Source organism: Mesoplodon densirostris, chromosome 10, assembly GCF_025265405.1.
Source record: "Mesoplodon densirostris isolate mMesDen1 chromosome 10, mMesDen1 primary haplotype, whole genome shotgun sequence".
Taxonomy (NCBI): domain Eukaryota; kingdom Metazoa; phylum Chordata; class Mammalia; order Artiodactyla; family Ziphiidae; genus Mesoplodon; species Mesoplodon densirostris.
Window position 1 is genome coordinate 77,706,774 of NC_082670.1, and position 22,702 is coordinate 77,729,475.

The following is a 22,702-nucleotide window of genomic DNA, read 5'->3' on the forward strand; positions in this document are numbered from 1 at the left end:
ACCTCAAGAAACAAGAAACTTCTCACATAAACAACCTAACTTTACACCTAAAGCAATTAGAGAAAAAAGAACAAAAAAACCCCAAAGTTAGCAGAAGGAAAGAAATCATAAAGATCAGATCAGAAATAAATGAAAAAGAAATGAAGGAAACGATAGCAAAGATCAATAAAACTAAAAGCTGGTTCTTTGAGAAGATAAACAAAATTGATAAACCACTAGCCAGACTCATCAAGAAAAAAAGGGAGAAGACTCAAATCAATGGAATTAGAAATGAAAAAGGAGAAGTAACAAATGACACTGCAGAAATACAAACAATCATGAGAGACTACTGCAAGCAACTATATGCCAATAGAATGCACAACCTGGAAGAAATGGACAAATTCTTAGAAATGCACAACCTCCCGAGACTGAACCAGGAAGAAACAGAAAATACGAACAGACCAATCAGAAGCACTGAAATTGAGACTGTGATTAAAAATCTTCCAACAAACAAAAGCCCAGGACCAGATGGCTTCACAGGTGAATTCTATTAAACATTTAGAGAAGAGCTAACACCTATCCTTCTCAAACTCTTCCAAAGTATAGCAGAGGGAGGAACACTCCCAAACTCTTTCTATGAGACCACCATCACCCTGATACCAAAACCAGACAAAGATGTCACAAAGAAAGAAAACTACAGGCCAACATCACTGATGAACATAGATGCAAAAATCCTCGACGAAATACTCACGAACAGAATACAACAGCACAATAAAACGATCATATACCATGATCAAGTGGGGTTTATCCCAGGAATGCAAGTATTCTTCAATACATGCAAATCAATCAATGTGATAAACCATATTAACATACTGAAGGAGAAAAACCATATGATCATCTCAATAGATGCAGAAAAAGCTTTTGACAAAATTCAACACCCATTTATGATAAAAACCCTCCAGAAAGTAGGCACAGAGGGAACTTTCCTCAACATAATAAAGGCCATATATGACAAACCCACAGCCAGCACCGTCCTCAATGGTGAAAAACTGAAACCATTTCCACTAAGATCAGGAACAAGACAAGGTTGCCCACTCTCACCACTCTTATTCAACATAGTTTTGGAAGTTTTAGCCACAGCAATCAGAGAAGAAAAGGAAATAAAAGGAATCCAAATGGGAAAAGAAGAAGTAAAGCTGTCACTGTTTGCAGATGACATGATACTATACATAGAGAATCCTAAAGATGCTACCAGAAAACTACTAGAGCTAATCAATGAATTTGGTAAAGTTGCAGGATACAAAATTAATGCACAGAAATCTCTGGCATTCCTATATACTAATGATGAAAAATCTGAAAGTGAAATCAAGGAAACACTCCCATTTACCATTGCAACAAAAAGAATAAAATATCTAGGAATAAACTTACCTAAGGAGACAAAAGACCTGTATGCAGAAAATTATAAGACACTGATGAAAGAAATTAAAGATGATACCAATAGATGGAGAGATGTACCATGTTCTTGGATTGGAAGAATCAACATTGTGAAAATGACTCTACTACCCAAAGCAATCTACAGATTCAATGCAATCCCTATCAAACTACCAATGGCATTTTTCACAGAACTAGAACAAAAAATTTCACAATTTGTATGGAAACACAAAAGACCCCGAATAGCCAAAGCAATCATGAGAAAGAAAAACAGAGCTGGAGGAATCAGGCTCCCTGACTTCAGACTATGCTACAAAGCTACAGTAATCAAGACAGTATGGTACGGGCACAAAAACAGAAACATAGATCAATGGAACAGGATAGAAAGCCCAGAGATAAACCCACACACATATGGTCACCTTACCTTTGATAAAGGAGGCAAGAATATACAATGGAGAAAAGACAGTCTCTTCAATACGTGGTGCTGGGAAAACTGGACAGCTACATGTAAAAGAATGAAATTAGAACACTCCCTAACACTATACACAAAAAGAAACTCAAAATGGATTCAAGACCTAAATGCAAGGCCAGACACTATCAAACTCTTAGAGGAAAACATAGGCAGAACACTCTATGATATAAATCACAGCAAGACCCTTTTTGACCCACCTCCTAGAGTGATGCAAATAAAAAAAATAAACAAATGGGACCTAATGAAACTTAAAAGCTTTTGCACATGAAAGGAAACCACAAACAAGACGAAAAGACAACCCTCAGAATGGGAAAAAATATTTGCAAATGAAGCAACTGACAGAGGCTTAACCTCCAAAATATACAAGCAGCTCATGAAGCTCAATATCAAAAAACCAAACAACCCAATCCAAAAATGGACAGAAGACCTAAATAGACATTTCTCCAAAGAAGATATACAGATTGCCAACAAACACATGAAAGGATGCTCAACATCACTAATCATTAGAGAAATGCAAATCAAAACTACAATGAGGTATCACCTCACACCAATCAGAATGGCCATCATCAAAAAAATCTATGAACAATAAATGCTGAAGAGGGTGTGGAGAAAAGGGAACCCTCTTGCACTGTTGGTGGGAATGTAAATTGATACAGCCACTATGGAGAACAGTATGGAGGTTCCTTAAAAAACTAAAAATAGAACTACCATATGACCCAGAAATCCCACTACATAATTCAAAAAGAGTCATGTACCACAATGTTCATTGCAGCTCTATTTACAATAGCCAGGACATGGAAGCAACCTAAGTGTCCATTGACAGATGAATGGATAAAGAAGATGTCGCACATATATACAATGGAATATTACTCAACCATAAAGTGAGTTATTTGTAGTGAGGTGTATGGACCTAGAGTCTGTCATACAGAGTGAAGTAAGTCAGAAAGAGAAAAATACTGTACGCTAACACATATATATGGAATCTAAAAAAAAAATGGTTGTAACGAACCTATGGGCATGACAGGAATAAACACACAGATGTAGAGAATGGACTTGAGGACACGGGGAGTGGGAAGGGTAAGCTGGGACGAAGTGAGAGAGTGGCATGTACATATATACACTACCAAATGTAAAATAGATAGCTAGTGGGAAGCAGCCACATAGCACAGGGAGATCAGCTTGGTGCTTTGTGACCACCTAGAGGTCTGGGATAGGGAGGGTGGGAGAGAGACGCAAGAGGGAGGAGATATAGGGATATATGTATATGTATAGCTGATTCACTTTGTTATAAAGCAGAAACTAACACACCATTGTAAAGCAATTATACTCCAATAAAGATGTTAAAAAAAATAAGGTGGCAAAAATAAATAAATAGATAAATAAATAAATGAACAAACATGTAAATAAATAAATAAATAAAGCCTATATGATGGAGACAAAATAAGTTTCCCTCTCCACTAATTTTCACAGCCTGTTCAGATCTGCATTTGGTAACAGTTTGGTTTTTAATTGTTTGCACAAGAAGCTGAACTGTAAAATGGCAATTTAATATTTTTCACACTAACATTAAAATAGGAAGTGTCCACAGGTACTTTTTTGCATCTACCTTACTACTTGCTCTGGAATATGAGGAGGGTCATTGTTTGTAACTTGGAAATATTGGAAACAACAAAAATGTCCCTCAATGGAGAATCACGTTAAAGTAAACTATGACCCATTTGTCTTATGCAAAAATAAGCAGCAGCTAATACAATGAGACATATACTTCACTAGGCAAATGGATAAATAAACATGGTATATCCATACAATGGAATATTATTTCCATGATTAAAAAAAAAAAGAAATGAGTTCTCAAGCCACAAAAAGACATGGAGGAAACTTAATGGATATTACTGCATGAAAAAAGCCAGTCTGAAAAGGCTACATACTGTATAACATTCTGTAAAAGGAAAAAAGATCAGTGGTTGCCAGGGGCTGGGAAGAGGAGATGAATATGCAGAGCACAGGGCATCTTTAGGGCAGTAAAACTATTCTGTAAGATACCATAATGGTGGATATATCATCACACATTTGTCATACCCACAGAATGCACAACACTGAGTGAACCCTAATGTAAACTATGGACTGTGGGTAATAATGATGTGTCTATGTAAGTTCATCAGTTGTCACAATGTACCACTTTGGCAGGGGATGTCAATATTAGGGGGAGGCTGTGCAAGTGTGGGGGCAGAGGCTACGTGGAAATTCTCTGTACTTTCTGCTTAATTTTGCTGTGAACCTAAAATTGCTCTAAAAAATAGACAATTTAAAAGAAAAAAAAAGCAAATTGCAGAGTAAAACAAAAAATGACAACACATGTCTTTACAAAGCCACCACAAGCTAATTTTTATAGCTGTATCTATCTATATATCTAAATATATTTAAATATCTGGGAGGAGACTAAATTGATAACCAGGATTATACCTAAGAAGGTAAGTGGGACCGTGGATGGTTAAGGGGCAGTCAGCTCTATCTCTGTTGCCTGATTTTTTTAAAATTATGCAAATATATATGCAGTGTTGCTTGTGTAATTAAAAATAATTTTTTTCTTTTAAAAATACTCACTTTATAACTTATGATAAAGTATTCAAAAGTCAATTACAGGGCTTCCCTGGTGGCACAGTGGTTAAGACTCTGCCTGCCAATGCAGGGGACACGGGTTCGAGCCCTGGTCCGGGAAGATCCCACATGCCGCGGAACAACTAGGCCCATGCACCACAACTACTGAGCCTTTACTCTAGAGCCCGTGAGCCACAACTACTGAGCCTACGTGCCACAACTACTGAAGCCCGCGTACCTAGAGCCTGTGCTCTGCAACAAGAGAAGCCACCGCAATGAGAAGCCCACACACCGCAACCCCTTGCAACTGCAACTAGAAAAAGTCTGAGCACAGCGATGAAGACCCAACGTAGCCAAAAAACAATAATAATAATTAATTAATTAAATAAATTTTTTAAAAAAGTAAATTACAGATATCATGACATTCTAAATATTTCAGTATTCATTTTTAAAAAATAAGAACATTTTTCTACCCTAAAATTATTTTCCAATCACAGAAAAAGCACAAAAGATCTTCTACTAAACTACTGGGGTGATTTAAGTCATCTATTTCAAAAAGCCAAGCTGGTCTCAAAGAAAAATATAAACACCAAGTAGAGAGAATTGATTTAACGGTTATTGCAAGGTCTTCCTAAAAACATTATCATCATCATCACCATCCCTTGCTTTTATATAATGTTTTACATTCCCCCTTTTAAAACACTAACAACCTCGTATATTAACAGGTCAAACTGATTATATTTGTTGTATTTTTAAAAAATTTTAGTCATTTGAATTACGAAAGTAATATAATACAAAGCTTATCATAACAGATTGAGTATCTTAAACAGGGATTCTTAATCTAAAATCCTCCGGGGCTTCCCTGGTGGCGCAGTGGTTGAGAATCTGCCTGCCAATGCAAGGGACACAGGTTCGAGCCCTGGTCTGGGAAGATCCCACATGCCGCGGAGCAACCAGGCCTGTGAGCCACAATTACTGAGCCTGCGCATCTGGAGCCCATGCTCCGCAACAAGAGAGGCCACAATAGTGAGAGGCCCGTGCACCGCGATGAAGAGTGGCCCCCACTTGCCGCAACTAGAGAAAGCCCTCGCACAGAAACGAAGACCCAACACAGCCATAAATAAATAAATAAAAATTTAAAAAAAATAAAAAATAAAAATAAAATAAAATCCTCCGGAGTCCATGGATTCAATTCAGTGAGCTTGGATGGAAAAAAACACATCTTCAGTTTTACTAACAAGCAAAATGTAGCATTTCCTTCCAAGTATGAGTGGAGACCACAAATCACAGAAGCATTAGCAGACCTGTGACTTTGTCACCACGGAAATCACTATGTTTTCAAATCACAGTGTGGTTGGCGTGGGTATTTCAAAATATCATTTACTCTTATCATCTCATGGAAGGTATATTAGTTATTAGATTTGTTGCCAGATCGATCTTGTTACTTAACGCATTAATTAAGAAGCACACATGTAACTCTGACCACAAATTTGTTTTTAAATATTTTGATAACTGTATTTCAGTACAACTGGGTTTTGTTCTAATCTTATGTATTTTAATTTAAGCACATATAAATAGTCTTGAGGGGGGGAGGGTTCATAGCTTTCACAACATGCGAAAGGTTAAGAATCCCTGGAACTCAACCACCCCTTCCTATAATCCCTTTCTCCCAACATAACCACTATCCACAATGTACTGTATGTTCTTCCATGCTTATTCCTTCATGTGGACAAATATATATGAACATCTAGAGGCATAACTTATATAGTAATGTGCTCTGTAATTGTGTTTTACACTTATATTTTGTAATATATTTACAAGTCTCTATATAATTTGGTCATTCATGCTGTTTCCAGCTTTTGGCTATTATTTTTTTTTTTTTTTTTTTTTTTTTTTTTTTTCTTTTTGTGGTATGCGGGCCTCTCACTGTTGTGGCCTCTCCCGTTGCGGAGCACAGGCTCCGGATGCGCAGGCCCAGCGGCCATGGCTCACGGGCCCAGCCGCTCCGCGGCATATGGGATCCTCCCAGACCGGGGCACGAACCCGTATCCCCTGCATCGGCAGGCGGACTCTTAACCACTGCGCCACCAGGGAGGCCCTTGGCTATTATTTTAAAATGCTGTAATAAAACTCCTCATATACATCTCTTTATATCCTGGTATTTTTTTTTTAATTTCATAATCAGTTCTATGTATGGGACACTTGTACCAACAATAAACACCCTCAAATTTAACCATAAAATCAGTTTTGTATTATGAAATCAACAGCAACAATAGCTAATATGTTTTGTGCTTGCCCAGGGGCCAGGCACTAAGTGCTTTACATGAATTAACTCATTTTAGTCCTTACAACTCCAAGGCAAGGCACTGCTACTATTTCAGTTTATAGGTGAGGAAATTGAGGTACAGACTGATGCTTAGTCCCTAAGCTCCAAAGTTTGTAATTCTGATTACAAATTCTAACAAATAGGTATTCTCAGAACACAGGAACCCTCAATAATCATGGGCCCCATGGGGGTCACTGAAGGGGAGCAATTAATGATGATGGACACTTTGTTACATCATTAACTTCTGAGAGTGTGTCCTGAAGTTCCTTGGAATTTTTTTGTCACTGTGCTTTTCAAGAGGTGGATCACAGAGAAAAGACCACAGTGAGTACACGGCGAAATGATTACAGTCCACAACCTAATCAATTAGGCCAAAGGCATGATAAAATGTGCCTGTGTCAACAATAAGCACATCTGCCATCAGAGACTTGGGTTGGGACTCAACATAGGGTCTCCACTACCTTAGGCCCAAATAATTTCGTAGGCAGCAAGAGCAGATCATAAATCCCAAATAGAAAAAATGTCATCAGGTTAAACACAGGTATGCGCTACTGACAACCTAGTCTCAAGGGCAGGCCTGGTCTCCTCGGCGATAAGAGCATTATTAAAATCTTCCACATAATTCATCAAGGCCTCACACTGGCCAGGGCAAGGCTAATCTCCCCAGTTAGCAAGTTCCAGGACAGACCAAGAGAAACAAAACCACAGAAATGGTATCTTTTTTAATTATCTGGACTCTGCTGAGCAGAGATAATATAATCCTGCTGCTGTTCCATGTCTAGTTTAACATATCCTAGCGATGAAATGTCATTTAGCTTCATCGAGACAGGAAAGCTTGCCCCTCTATCAGTATATCAACTCTTGCGCTTTGAGCATCCATATAACAGGGTAAGTAATTGGAAAGCACAGGCAAGGCCTGGGCCCTGCCAGGGGCAACAGAAGGGGCTCCTCCTGAAGAAGGGGTGTAAGCAAATGTCCCATCTAAACTTACACTTAGCAAGGGACCAGCAATATAGTTGAAAGAGTGATGTGGGGGAGAAAACTGAAAACAATCCCCCATTCTGAGTTTCCGTACAAGACACTCAGCTGCTCTGAACTGCATTTCTACCTTTCACTGCCAGAAGGGGTATAAAGCTGTTCACAGGTTTAAAAAAGATTCATTCCCTTTTAGCCAGGCGTTTTATATTTTATCCTACTGATAAAAGATCACACAAAGATATTCTTGGATGCCCAACAGTGTTACTTATAATAGTGAAAAACTGTAACTTATCTAAATATCCAAGGAAGGACTGGTTAAATAAATCTGATGCATCCATTTGACAAGGTATGGTTACTTAAAATAATGTTCTTGAAGAATATTTCAGGATGTGGTGACACGATCTCAATATAGTAAATGGAAAATACAGGAATAAATTAATATGTGTTATGATATCAATTTCTTAAAACTGTGTGCTTATATAAACTTTAAAAGTCGGTTGAGGGCTTCCCTGGTGGCGCAGTGGTTGAGAGTCCGCCTGCCGATGCAGGGGACACGAGTCCGGGAAGATCCCACATACCACGGAGCGGCTGGGCCCGTGAGCCATGGCTGCTGAGCCTGCGTGTCCAGAGCCTGTGCTCCGCAACGGGAGAGGCCACAACAGTGAGAGGCCTGCGAACCCACAAAAAAAAAAAAAAAAAAAAAAGTCGGTTGAAAATATATGTGCCATTTAGGGATACATGTACATAGCAAGTTTATAGACAGGGAAGGCAACAATTAACATTAAACTCAGCAGAGAAAGTGGTTTACAAGGGCCTGTGGTGTTGTTGTTAAGGGCGTATTTCTTCATTTGCATTGGTAGCTACATGGAATTTTATATTATCCTTTATACCATTTTGTATGTCTGCAATGAAAAAGTTTTAAGTGAGTGTGTGTATAATGTCAGGAAGGTGGTACATCAAAATGTAGCCACTACTTTTGAGGTGAGAGTATCAGTGAACTATATTGTTCACATTTTCCAAATTTTCTACAGAGAACACATATTCCTTTTTTATCTTTTATGTTGTTTCTTCACAGGAAACTATTTTTACGTCCACACCAAAACTCATATGTTTTTTGATAAAGGATGCTTGGTGCTAAGCAGTGCCCTGCGTCAGGGGCACACCTGGCTCCTCTGCCAAGGGCCTTTCTTGAGGGAACATGAAACCCAGCTCTTCCCTCAGGCATCTCTCACCCACTAGAATTTAAACTGGAAAAGTGCTGTGGGGGAAGCGATGTCCCTGAAACCATCCCACTCATATCCTCTGATGTGAGAGGAGATTTGTAGGTGGCTGCTGGGAGCATTCTCCACTCTGCAAGTTGTTTTCAAAAGTACTCAAAAATATAGTTTGCTTTTTTTTTTTTTTTTCCCTGTAATAGTTTGCGTTCTATCCTGCCAGGAAGCTGGGGGCTCAGCCAGCGGATTGGATAAAGTGGTGGGAAAAAATAGACACCAATTATATTGTCAACTACTATGGACTCTCCAGTCACAATTCATTTTTCGCCAAGTGCTGGAGGTGGAGGGTGGGAAAATAATTCTGTGGAGATACGTCACCATGCCTTAAGACCCTTCCAATTTCCTTTTTAAGAGGAACTCTTAACGTGGGGTCTTGGCTGGGCTCCCTGGGGCCCATGACGTCACACACCAATCCTGTAAAGTTTTCTGGAGCCCAGTGTTATCACCAGATTCTCAAAAGAGTCCATAACACCCCCCACCTCAAACAATTGAGGATCCCCTTTCTGTAAAGATAAGCTCTTTTCTTAGCTTACACACTCCTGTTTGGTCTCTAAGCCCAAGTTCAATAGGAGGTTGCAGAGGAGTTTAGAAGGAAAACTCCCTTCCAGGTACCTATCAGAATTGCCATCTGACGCTTTAAAATAAAGCAAGATGTCAATGGGAATGTTTGGTGTTATCATCACTCAGACACCTATATATGCTTTTTAATCAAAGGGGGAAAGTTTCTGTGTTAACATTTCCCAACTTTACGTCACAGATATAGTTCTTTAAGGGGGGTATGTGTGTTGAATTCCACATACACACTAGGAAGGCTCACTGGTTTTTTTTGTTTTTTGTTTTGTTGTTGTTAAAATTCATCAACCAATAGTATTTACCAAGAGCTCACTGTGCAGCATGGGGCTAGGACTCAATGGAAACCTGACCATGATCCCCCAAAGACCCCCATCCCCCATCTAGCAACTTCTTGTTCAAAGCACACATATGGTGAACATCTTTCCACTTATTAAGTGGAATCAAAATTGAGAGTTACTAATATTACTTTCCCAAACCCTCACATCCTCCAGTATGAGTCATCCATTGGAACCCACCTTTTTTTCAGATACTTTCCACTACACTAAGAAACAGGCTCAAAACAACTCTTCATTAATGCTGCTGGTTAGTTAAGGGACTGTGACTACTGAATATCACCATTTAAAAGCACCTTTAGGGAGACTACAAAGCCATTTATCTATTAGAGAAGTTAATTTATTGGACTCAGATATTTATTTAGACATTGTAGCCTTTATGGCTACAATCTTCTCGTGAGTGGTTCCACCCACTACTTCATTCAATTCAAGTCATCTCTAGTGAGTGCCTGTTAGGTGCAAGGCACTGAAAATTAGTGACACTTCCTCCATGGCCACATTTGGATATGTCACACATCCTGTCATCTCCATACAGCTTGGATTGTCAGTAAAACTGCAAAACACCATTTTTCATGTCCTCCAACAACTTCTAGGATTCTTCTAAGTTTTATAATGATTATAATACTATGTGACAATATTTGGAGGAAATTCTGCCCCGGTTCTGGAATCTATTTGCCAAGATTCAGGAAAAATGTCAGGCAAATCAGAAAGGAGTTTGGCCATAGCTGACTCCTTGAGCACAAAGGCAGACTTCTTTTCCATAAAAGTCTCTCTCTTAACTGTGACAAAACATGATATGAGATGGTTAGAGAGAGAGGGAGAGAGAGAGAAGGACAGAGAGAGGGAGAGAAAAAGAGAGAGAGAAATACCTTCTGCAGCTGCATAAGGAGAAAAGACATCAAATTATTCATTACATGAGCTTAGATGACTTTGACAAGAAGGCAAGGTCATGGATGCCAATCAGCACAAAAACCATATCACAACAAGTGGTTGCAAATAATCCTTTCATATAAGAGAGTTTAGTGGTTCTTTGAATAAAGCTTCTAGAGACATGTTTTACTAAAAAATAATCATAGTTGAGGAAAAGCGTATAATAGGCATGATCTTAGAAATGACCTAGATTAAGATCTTATTAAATCACTACACCTCCCTGGGCTTTTACTTCTTCATTTTCAAAGTGAGGGGATTGGACAACATGATGGCTAAGGGCTCTATATATTCTGAACATCAATGATTCTAATAATTGCCACAAAATTGAAAACATTCAAACACCAAAAAGTTGTTGCCAATAAGGGAAGTTCCAAAGACTTCACTTGTCAACAATAAAACATTCAGTGAGTAAAGTAAAACCCAGAAGACCATCATCTTTTTTGTCCTGTTACCATGGCAACCTAATAACTGGTCCAACTCCATCAACCTGATGGTCTAAAGACTGGAACAAACACCATATGGTAAAATAAAGATGTGCAAGTACATTAATGCTAGCTCAGGCTCACTCCATGATGGCTGTTTGCATCACAGAAAACTCTGCCACAATTAAAAATAACTAAGAGAGCACTGTTATATTGGTAAATAAATGTCATCAGATGAGAACCCAATAATCTGTGTTCAATGAAGTTTCAAATTTTCACCATGGTTTTAGAAGACTTGATCTCAAATCTATCTTTTTAACAGATGAGGCCCAGAGAGTGACTTCCAAGGTTACATCATTAGTTATAGGCAGAGCCAGGACAACGACCCAGTTCTTAATTCTTAGCATAGAAGCCTCATCTCACAACAATGACTTTTGTGGCCTCTGTAGAGGAGAAAGACCAGGGCCTAATGTTAGATGGATCCACTGTGCACAATGATTAAACTTCAAGGGAGTGTGAAAGGTGAATAGACATGGGGAGCCTAGGGAGGGTTCCCCCAGCCCCTGGTGATGGGAGCATCAGAAGCCCAGGTAGGCTTCTTAATTGTGTCAGTAGGGAGACAAGGAGGCCATGCAAAGAAAGCTACTAAAATTAAGCATCCAAGGATGTGGGCCTGAAAAATCCAAGAAAGCTTTTAACCTCAGTCATCACTAGCACACAACTACTAGGTCACTTAAACAACTCTTGCAAACTTCTGCTTTTAAAGGAAAACACAATGAGGTTAGCATTTGGTGGGTGCCTAGTATGTACCAGGCAATGTGCTTGGTAGTCTCACTTTTATTGTTTTGTTTGATCCTCACAACAATCCTGTTAGGTTAAGTCTTCTCCAGATGAGGAAATAGAGGTGAGGATAGGGGTCACACAATTGTTAAGTATAGAATCTTGATTCAAACTAAGAGCTGTTGAATTCAAAGCCACTCCCTCAGCCATGTTGCTAGAGACTTCTTCTGGCCTTTGAGCCACCAGATGCCTGAATTGGGCCAACCTGCCAACTTCCCCCAAAGGGGACAAACATCTGGTCCATGTTCTGGACCAAGCCTCTAACATGGCACAGCAGCATTTATCTAGATTCTACACAGATGTACTGACTTCATAACTCATTTTATGAGAGAAAAGACACAGGCAATAAACAGCTTGGCTTTGAAGTTTAAGTTGGCAACACAGCTTTCTCCAGTAAAATGAAATGTTTTTTTTTAAAGAGTTTCCTCCCAGGTTGCAACTTCCACAGTTGGATCCTGGAAGCCCACTTAAAGCACACAGCATATTAACAAATACATTCAGAGATGAAAAGTATTCTCATGGCAGGGACACAGGAAGGACTGTACTTACACTTATATCAAGACTACAAAGGCTAACGGCATCTTCATCCTGGGCGCTCTGCTTCCGTTTTCGCTGTGAAACAAACGATAAAACAAAGTTCAAATGTAAACAAGGATTATGGCTTTGATTAAGGAAAGAAAAAATGCCATCAAATAGCACATGTAATCCTTATCATTTCTACCATGTTATGCAAAACCTTTAACCAAGCTATGTAAATGAATAGTTCTAAGAAAGCCTAAGAAATTACGGGAAACTATCAAGCTCTAGGATAATTGGTTTGCATTATTGTTCTTATTCATGCTGCTACAGTTTGTTTCTCTTTAAATTTCCTTTTTCTTTTTTCCTAAATGTCTCTGTATATCAAGGCTTAGAAATTTAGACACAAAGTTCAGATTTTTTTTAACTTGGAAGAAGAGATTAGACTGGAAAGAAAATCTAATTCATTTAAAGATATTCCATTTTTAGAGCTGCTTTGTACTTGGGTAATTTAAATTTGTTCTAATCGTCCAGGGTGCTGATGTAATCACAGAACCAGAATGCTGGAAAGAACCTTAGACATCTTCTCCAACTTTCCTATGTTCTAGCCATAAACACCGAGGTTCACAAAAGTCATTATTTGAACTGAAGAAAATTATATTTGAAATGAACTTATGACCAAGGAAGTCAATGAGGTTGGGTATGGAAAATACATTATCCTCTTTATAGAAAGAAAAGAAACTCCATCCACAGACACAATAAAGCTCTTCAAAGATACATTTGCCTCTCTTCTATATCCCCTGCTTAATCAATCAGGCGAGTATTTCTTGAGTCCCTAATTTGTGACTTGCTAAGTCTCCTGATTCTACTTGGCAGAAAGCCACCAAAGGACCAGAATCACTGGTATGAGGTTACAGTGGAATCCAGAGATATCTGGAGTCTTCAACCCCCAAAGAAGTCCACCATCTCCTCCTCTTCCTCCTCTATCAGATGATGAGTGTGAACACAGGCAGAGACTGGAAAGCAACCAGAGCTGTCCTTGTCTGTCTCACTATAACTGTTCTATAATTTCTTCACATCAACAAAAATTTGTTGAGCATCTGTTATGTGCTAAGTCCTGTGTTTGCTCCCAGGAATGCCAAGATCAGCAACTTCCACAGTTAAAAGAACTCACATTCATGTAGGAGACACAGACTCTGATGTGATTATAATGCAGTAAGATCCAGTTATCCTAGGGAAAGTCACTTCACTTGTCTGAGTCACCCTTTCTCAACTCTAAGCTGGAAGTGATAACATTAGCTTTTATTCTCTAAGGGGGAGGAGTAAATACAGTAATGCATTTTAGAACTTAACAGAGTGCCTGGCACATAGTAGGTGCTCAGAATGTGGGTTGGAGGACTCTGGAAGCACAGTGAGGGAGTAATTAGTTTGGCCTTAGTGGGATCTGGGTATATCTTCTTAGAGGAGAAGGCATCTGAATAGGTCTGAAGGATGAATAAGAGTTTGTCAGACACAGATGTGGAGGAGACTGGGGCCTCTTTCTGTTATCAGCTACACAGACATTTAAAATTCCAAAGGTGAACATGGTTCTATCTAGAGTATGGAATGCTAGATCCTATATATTATTCTACTTGAGCAGTATAAGAGTTTAGAGATCCAATGCCAGGAGCCAGGATCCTCAATCAGCCATTCTGAGACAGTGTCCAAGAATCTTCATTAACAAGTTCACCATGTGATTTTTAGGGAGTCAAATACTCTGCTCAGGGGCTATGGGAGGAGTCTTGAGAAGATGCTGATAGCCGCTTGCCATTTTTGAGGATGCTTCATGTTTGTGTAGGGACATGACCCATACTGCCTCATCATCCAGTTACAATTAAAAGCAGCACTGTGGTGTCTTTGAAGCCAAGTCACTGGCTTATATTTATATGGTGACTTTTGGAGGCATGTATGGCAAGGGATAGTTCCCATTCTATGGATAAATAATCTGAGGTCAGAAGAGATAAGCAACCTATTCCAAGTTACATGGCTACAGTGTAACACTCTGAATCCAGGATTCTAATTCCTAGGGCAAAACCCTTTACACACACACACACACACACACACACACACACACACACACACACACACACACATTTAAAGCATGCTTGGCAAATAGGTTACAACTCATTTGCCATCTGGAATGTCTGGTAGCATATGCCTGGAGTGCTGTACTGAGAAGGATTCCACAGCATAGCAAATGAGAGAAGGCTGCCATCAATTAGTAACATGTGCTGGGGTAGAAAAGTGGGGAACAGCTGCGTTGGTGACCTGCCGCCCGGGATAACCTGTGCCCTTTCCTGAGTCTGGCTTCTCTTGCCTTGAGAGGCTCCAGAATTATACCTGGAATCTTGGAAAATTCCATGAGAGGGCAGAGGCTCTGGGATGTTACCTGTAAAGTGGAAATAATGCCCACCAGGTCTGGCTGTCCTGAGGATCATAAATGATGTGTATATGGCACCTGGAATGAGGGCTGGCACATAGTAAGGGCACAATAAATGGTGGCTCCCATTACGTATTACCCAAACTGTAAGCTACAAAGATGAAAACCGCTACCTGGTATTGTCAGATTATGGAATTTTATGATGCTACAATTCCATTTCGAGCGCTCATTGATTTTGTCAACATGACATGTTAATAGTAGCCTGTTACCCCAAGAGGCCCACTCTGGTGAAGGAAAGGGGATACTAAGAGAGGCTGTTTCCCTCACGGGCACTCAGCCCTCTTGAGACCAACTCAATACATCACCCAGGGCTTGAATGCAGCCTCCTAAGCACTAACCTGAGATGTTTCCAGGCACCCCAAGTGTCAAATCCAGAAGACAAAAGTCCTCTAGTGGCCTTTTAAATTAAACCACAGCCAGTTAATCTGGGATAGAATGATCTCCTTAAGAAACCCACATATTTTATAAAATATAGTCTGCATGGATTATCAAAGTGGATTTTCTTTTCAATTCCCATTACATCGGGTGGTGACTGATCATGGCCAGCAACACAGAAGGAGCCTGAAGTTTAAACTCTGGGCCCAGGCAAACATTTCACAGTGTCACTTAGTTTTTGCTCATTCGCTCTACGTTCACCGAGCACTTCTGATGTGCAGGGCCCTGCTCTGGGTCCCGGGATCCAGCAGTGAATGAGCCAGGCATGCTCCCTGCCCTCTAATTGGGAATAAAAAGAAAACAAAATAATTACAGATTGTGATCTCTGCTGTGAATGAGTCAGATAATATGCTGAGACAGAGACTAGCAGGGGAGACCCGCTTTACAGAGATACTTTAATTTTTTGTTTTCTAGTTTTTGGTTGACCTTCTAATGAAGGTCAGGATATAGTCTGTCATGATCACATTCCCAGAACCCAGTACAGTACCTGGTACCTAGCCAACACCCCCAGAAGAGTATTTCTTGATTTTTGTTGTTGTTGTTGTTGTTGTTGATGATGCCCTTGGCCCTGCTCCCTTTGAGAAGCTTGTCTTCCTTACCAATTACCCAACTTCAGGGAGGGGGGCACAGGTAGAAGGAATGGAGGGAACCAAACAGGCACCCATTCTGCCAGCCCAGCACAGCCCTTCCTCTGTACATCAGAAGCCATGGACAGATGACTTGGGGGAGTTCCTAGACAGGAAGGACACTGTATGTGAAACATCTGCATTTACATACTTGGTTTCACGGGTTCTTAGCCTATTTGAAGACCCACAGACCCACCATGTTATTCTTGTCAAATTTACTGAAGTGAATGCACAGTCCACTCCTCTTTCAACCATGAAAAGCAAAGCGCCTTGGGTGAGCTCAGTGACTGTGCTGTAGTCTGGGCTCTCTGATTTGGGCACATAACTTTAAACCCCAGTGCCCAGTGCTGAGCAGTAGGTCAATGAATAATTTCTGAATGAGTGACTAAAAAAAGAATAAATAAAGGAGGCCAGTGTTCTTGAGGTGACACCCTCCCCTTCTGCTAACCACCTGGCTGCCAAAATTAAATCAAAACCTCAAAAGCAAAGATCACTGAAGGCTGAAATTCTTCAACCTCAAATTTCCTTGGAGACTCAAAACATACAAGTTCAAGCTACGATTTTTGCTTTTCAAATAAGAGAGTTTTTCCTTACCAGCAGGGGAATTTATTTTCCTTAAAATATATAGACACGTTAAAAAAAATTACAGCTGTTCAGACATTGGTCCAAGTGCGATACTGGTGATTTCCACTCCTCCTATGAGAAGAAATGTCTGTTCAAGGGTGAGGCACACCCATGACTAGGCAGCATCCATGCACTGCCCTGAACAACAAACAGCATGAGCACTCAGCCTCTGTGGTTTAGGAGCAAGGAATCCAGGATTGATAATACCTCAACTGAAATGAAACAGCCTGCTGAACCAAACCATAAATGAACTTAACAGGCACCTGAACCCTTTGTCTGAATACCTATCTGAGGCAGGGAGGAAAGGCAGTTACAGAGGGGAATGTACGGGAACAAAGGGTGTGAGTGTACCATCTGATTTCTTCGCCCCGTGGGTTTCATATTTGATGGAGACACTTTCTAGAAGTGCTTAGGTGCTGGAAAAACCTTCTCATGCTTCTTGGATCAAAAAACAACCAGGAGGCTCTTTGTTAATTTGCAACAGGACAAAGTCTTCTGTATATATGGATATGAGTTCTGATGGAGATACAGGTATCTCTGGATGGATGAGGCGGACTCTGTCTGAGACTCATTACTGGTGACACCATCCACTTTCACGATGCATCATTGTTCTCCAGGCCACTCTATGACTATCTCCTTTTAGGCTTGCCTACCTCCTGATAGAGCAAGGCAGACATCTAATTCTCATCAGTGGGACTTCCCTGGTGGCACAGTGGTTAAGAATCCACCTGCCAATGCAGGGGACATGGGTCCGATACCTGGTCCGGGAAGATCCCACACGCCGTGAAGCAACTAAGCCCGCACACCACAACTACTGAGCCTGTGCTCTAGAGCCCATGAGCCACAACTACTGAAGCCCGTGCTCCACAACAAGAGAAGCCACCGCAATGAGAAGCCCGCGCACAGCAACAAAGAGTAGCCCTGGCTCGCTGCAACTAGAGAAAGCCCGTGAGCAGCAACGAAGACCCTATGCAGCCAAAAATAAAAAATTAAATTAAAAAAAAATAAATCTCATTAGTAAATGGTCTGGGAACAATTACTTTTTCTGTGGTTCTGGGTAACGTTCTCTGCAAGGAGAACTGACCCTACCTGTCCTCAGCTGATGGATTTGCAGAAGAGCTGGCCCTGGGTCCAAACCTATCCTTATTCCTACTAGGCTCAGGTTCCATTCCCTCTAGACCCAAATCTTGGGATCCTTTGAGGTTTTGAGTCTTAGAATCAAAGGAGAATCACCTTCCAATATACAGGTGGAGGGAAGTGGATGCTGGAAATGGGTGTCTGCTATGAGTCAAGCACTGTGCTCACTGTTTAAAGGACTGTTCCTTTTTAGCTTCTCCTTAGCCCAGCCTAAGTAAGCATGGTGGTGTTCATTTGTACAGAGAAGAACACTGAAGCCTAGGAAGGCTTTAGTGACTTGCTCACGGTCACAAAATCAGTAAATGCTGGAGAGGGAAGTTTTCTCTACGCCAGCCTGGTTCCCAAACCACTGATCCTCCTGTCATCCAGTGCTATTTCTTTTTTAATATTGTTTAAAAACAAAGTGTGTTTTACTTAAATTAATATAATAAATAGTATAAAATAAATTTAAATATTTATTTAAAACAATGTGTGTCTTACAACAATATAAAAAGGCTCACAAGGCATTTACTACATACCTCAAAGAAATAAAGAGCTTAAACGAGACAGACCTGAGTTCAGAATCCAGCTCGATCATTTCTCCTTGGTGTGACCTTGGGCAAGTTGCTCTCTATCCCTTCATTCACTCAACAAATATTTATCTAGGATCTACTACGGGCCAGGCAGGTTCCAGGTGTGTGAGATATATAAGTGTCTATAAAATATTTCTGTAAACTTTGATTTCTTCATCATAGGGTTATTTGAAGGATTAAAGCAGAAAAAATATTTAGGACAGGGCTGGGCATATGGCAAGAGATAAAAAAATGATAATTATTATTGCTACTGTGGTTATTACCATAATTACTATTACTACTATTGTCATTGCTGCTTTGTAGTTACGTTGAGAGGCAGGCGGGGGGGGGGGTGGCATTAGAGATGGGGGATCCTGCAGGATGATGGATAAGAGGTTTGGGATGCAGCCTGACCCTCCTCTAGCTACCCACATCACACAGGGTTATAAATGGATGCTCTCTGGATACCTTCAGTCACGTTTGCAGTGTGTTGTTCCCACTTCTGAAACAAAGACAGGGCAAGTGCAAGGCCTGACTTAATTTTAAATGGCTGAGATTGAATTGATTAGTGTCAGAACAGCCCTGTGATTTAATCACAGGGCTTTTCTATTTAATAACCAAGTGACCAGAGCAGCAAAAATGCACTGATGGAGAGAGTGCAGCTCCTGACTTGACAGCAAATGGCCCCTGATTAGTCATTTGTGATTATTAAATTCAAACCAGATCTCAAACCTTTCTGATTTATCTCTGCTGGCAAACAGCTTTGGTGGTTTCAGAGGCTCTGATGAGGCCTTTCATCTGTGCCTTCTTTAGGGAGACCTTAGCAAAAGGATTTTGTGTTCTTGTACTTGCCCTTAGCTGGAACTTGACTCACTAAACTCATGCTCGAGCAGGGAGAGGATCTACATTTCATCTCTCCTCTGTCTCAGCTTCAGGGCTGAGTAAGAGAATTGAGAGGGACCCCCTACTCCATTTTTAATACCTTAGTTTTAAAATATCCTCCCTTTTCCAGCATCCAGGAACCATGATCCTTTTTTCTAGACTCTTTGATGTGCTTACGGGGTAGAAAACCTGGAAACCATGGTGTTCTCTGAGCTGCTGGTAAATAAATCTTAACTAACATAATATGCAATTTTGTGCTCACATGCCACTAACTGTGGTTTAAAGATGCTAGGTGGGTTCTAAGGTTATATTTGTGGGTTCACATCCTCATCATGCCACTTATTTGTTATAGAAACTTAAGCACATCACTTCGCCTCTCTGAACCTCAGTTTCCTTGTCTATAAAATAACTAAGGTTATCGTGAGAGTTAAATAGATCACAATGCCGGGCACACAGTAACATCTCAGTATTAGCTATCACTAGTAGTAGCAGCAATAACAGCAGTAATGGCAAGTGAGAGCGGGCACCAGAGGGAAAAAACCATGGAGAAAATTCCTATAATGTATAAAAGTGTACCCATTAACTTGATTTTGGCAAATCAGGAAAAGCCCCAATGATTGCTTTTGGCCACAGAACACCTGGCCTTTAGTTTATTGGGAAGCAGAGATGAGGTCACCTTGGCCAAGGAAAGGTCTCTCTCTCCCATGGGAAGGAAAAGATGCTCAACCAGGCAGGTGAGAGGCTGGGGAGACCCAGCCAGCCTGCCAGTGCCACCACCAGCCCTGAAATCAACAGCAGCCAGATTCACTCTCAGCCCACAAACATTTACAAACCACTTTTCCCTCTAAAACACTCAAGGCCAGAGGAGCAGTAGAGAAGACAGAAAACTTGTCTGTCCAGGGCAGAGCCCTGGCAAGTATATTTTCCAGAAGGACTGATCCAGAAAAATTCCATTATGGGCACTCATCTAAAGTGGGAAAGGGGGCTCACCTTCACAAAGGTTTTCAACAATGGAATTTGACAAGAAGCACAAAATCTAATTAAACAGAGCACTTTTTTCCTAAGCCTTCTAATAATTACTATTAATTATTTTACATTGTTTTCTTCCAATCTCAGGTGCACTGAACTGGATTAATCACAATCCTTGGTTCATAACACACTTATCACTGGTGCTTCCCTGGCCCTCCTTTATTTGCTAACACTTATTTTTACCAGCATAATGAACTCTTATTTATTAAAATTATTCCCATACAGAACTGTCTGAGGCCCTTATCAACAAAAATATTACCCATATAGTTTAGGGAATGTCCAAATAATTGCTTAATTTCTAAGGAATTATTCCATGTAACCAAACAGCTTAGATGGTCCAAATGTACAATTCAGATTCAAATGTGTTTATTGCCCATGATAATATCGGGAACCTGATTTTACAAGGAGAGTTCTTAGTTCTTCACTCACGTTTGGCTGGGTTCCTGCCTTTTCTTATCTAGAGAGACCCCAGTGCTGGTAATGCCTCAGCAGCCACAGCACCCCATGCATTCCTGAGCAGCACCCCAAATACTAGCAGGCAGGCATTCATCCACAGGAAGAGAAAGGCTTCCCTTCGGCCACTGGTCTCTGGATCATCTACTCCTGGGGGCAACTTGCCACACAAAGCAGAGATGGAACATGCTGGAGAAATGGACTGCACCTGCTAAGCCACTCTGTAAATCCTGACAACTGATCAGGACATTCCTTTAAATAAAAAAAAGATTCCCTGGTAGAACTATTTGGGGTTGTCTAACCAGACTAGAACTCACAACCTGAGTTGCTAAAGCTTAGTTTCTTTACGGCATATTCTGGCTGCTTGAAGTAGTCGCTTCCTTCCCTCCCTCCTCCCCCTTGCTGGGTTTAAAACAACGATCTATTAAGAATCCACTGTATGCTGAGTGCTTTCCGTATATTATACCTAATCCTTACAACTTGGACAAAGAAGTTATTACACACGAGGAAACTGAGGCTTAAAGAGTTTAAATGACTTGATTAAAACTGCTCTGTGAGTGGGTGAACAAAGCCACGATTTGATAGCATATCCAGCTAATTGTGTAGCTGATACGGCTGGCCCACATCGCCTGAGCAGTCACCATTCCCTGGCATGCTTCGGCTTTCTACAGGCCAGAAATGCTTGGGTGTTAGTGTCATCAGGAGCAGCCCTCAACCCGTGATGAACTGGAGTTGGTAGGGAAACACCCCAGCTTCCTAAAGCTTGAGGGGACAACTCGGAGGTACAGTCTCTCAGCCTTGACTATGCATTGGAATCACCAGGGGAGTTTAAAATGCTCCGGGGTCCTGACTCCTGCTAGCCAGGGATTCTGAACAACAGGAGTTCCGGAAGCTCCCCAGGTGAGTCTATTGTGCAGCAAAGTTTGAGAATCACTGCCACACAGTCTCCTAGAAGTCCTCAGCAGGATTAAGCCCCAGTTGCCCACAGAGCTAACCTGTTCATGATCACACGCTGTAGTGGCTTCCTTCCCTTCCCTGTTTCTCTTGCCCACTCCCTCACCAGTGCTTCTGGGGATCACCTCCCAAATAAACTACTCACACTTGTATCCGGGTCTGCTTCTAGGGCACTGAACCTAAGACAAGCTGAACCTGGCTCTGTGCTTCTAAAACTAGCAGTGTACTAGGAGGCAGGTAAAGCCACAAAATAAAAATGGCCTGTCAACTTGACTTTGGGGGAAGCCATGCAAGCCATTATTTGTATATTTGAAGAAGAATGTAATGTCAATTTACATGAGTGTTTAAAGATAAGGCTGGGAAGAAATTTAAAGTTGAACGACCTTCACATTGACTGTCCCTTGTGAAAGACACAGAAAGGGCTGAGTCAGCTTCCTTTCTGATCAGAGGTTGGGAAGAGTCCAGGAAGCCAGAGAGAGTCACAGCTTCTACTTCTCCAGGCTTCGCTTCACAGTCTATCCACACATTCCTCCAGCAGAAAGGAGTCTCAACAAGACTAATAGGAGGCTTTTGTCATTTGGTTACTAATCAGAGACCAAATGCTTTAAGCACAAGCCCTCAGGGCTAACAAGAGCAGGACCATTTTTACAATATTACTTTTTTTGTATCTCTATTCACCAGGTGAGGTTCATCCTTGCATGGAGAGATTAGGCCTGCAGATTTTAAATTAAGGTGAGAAACAACAACTTAAATAGGGATTTAATTAGAGTTTTAAGATGGAAGGTTGGTTTGATTTTTTTTGATCTCCTTGACTGGGTGGGAACATCGGTACTGCTGGAGACTTGTAATCAAGAGCCTTAG

At 40.8% G+C, this 22,702-nt stretch overlaps 1 protein-coding gene across 2 annotated transcripts in view; it reads right to left on the reverse strand.

The window, feature by feature from the left end:
* Nucleotides 1-22,702, reverse strand: part of ARHGEF3 (Rho guanine nucleotide exchange factor 3) — a 313,291-nt gene that overhangs the window by 131,361 nt on the left and 159,228 nt on the right. For both annotated transcript variants that reach the window (XM_060109490.1, XM_060109489.1), the window contains exon 3: nucleotides 12,705-12,767. Coding sequence is in view for 1 of the 2 variants with exons in the window: in XM_060109489.1 (XP_059965472.1) it covers nucleotides 12,705-12,767 (63 nt within the window). In the remaining variant the exon portion in view is untranslated. The remainder of the gene's footprint in view (nucleotides 1-12,704; nucleotides 12,768-22,702) is intronic.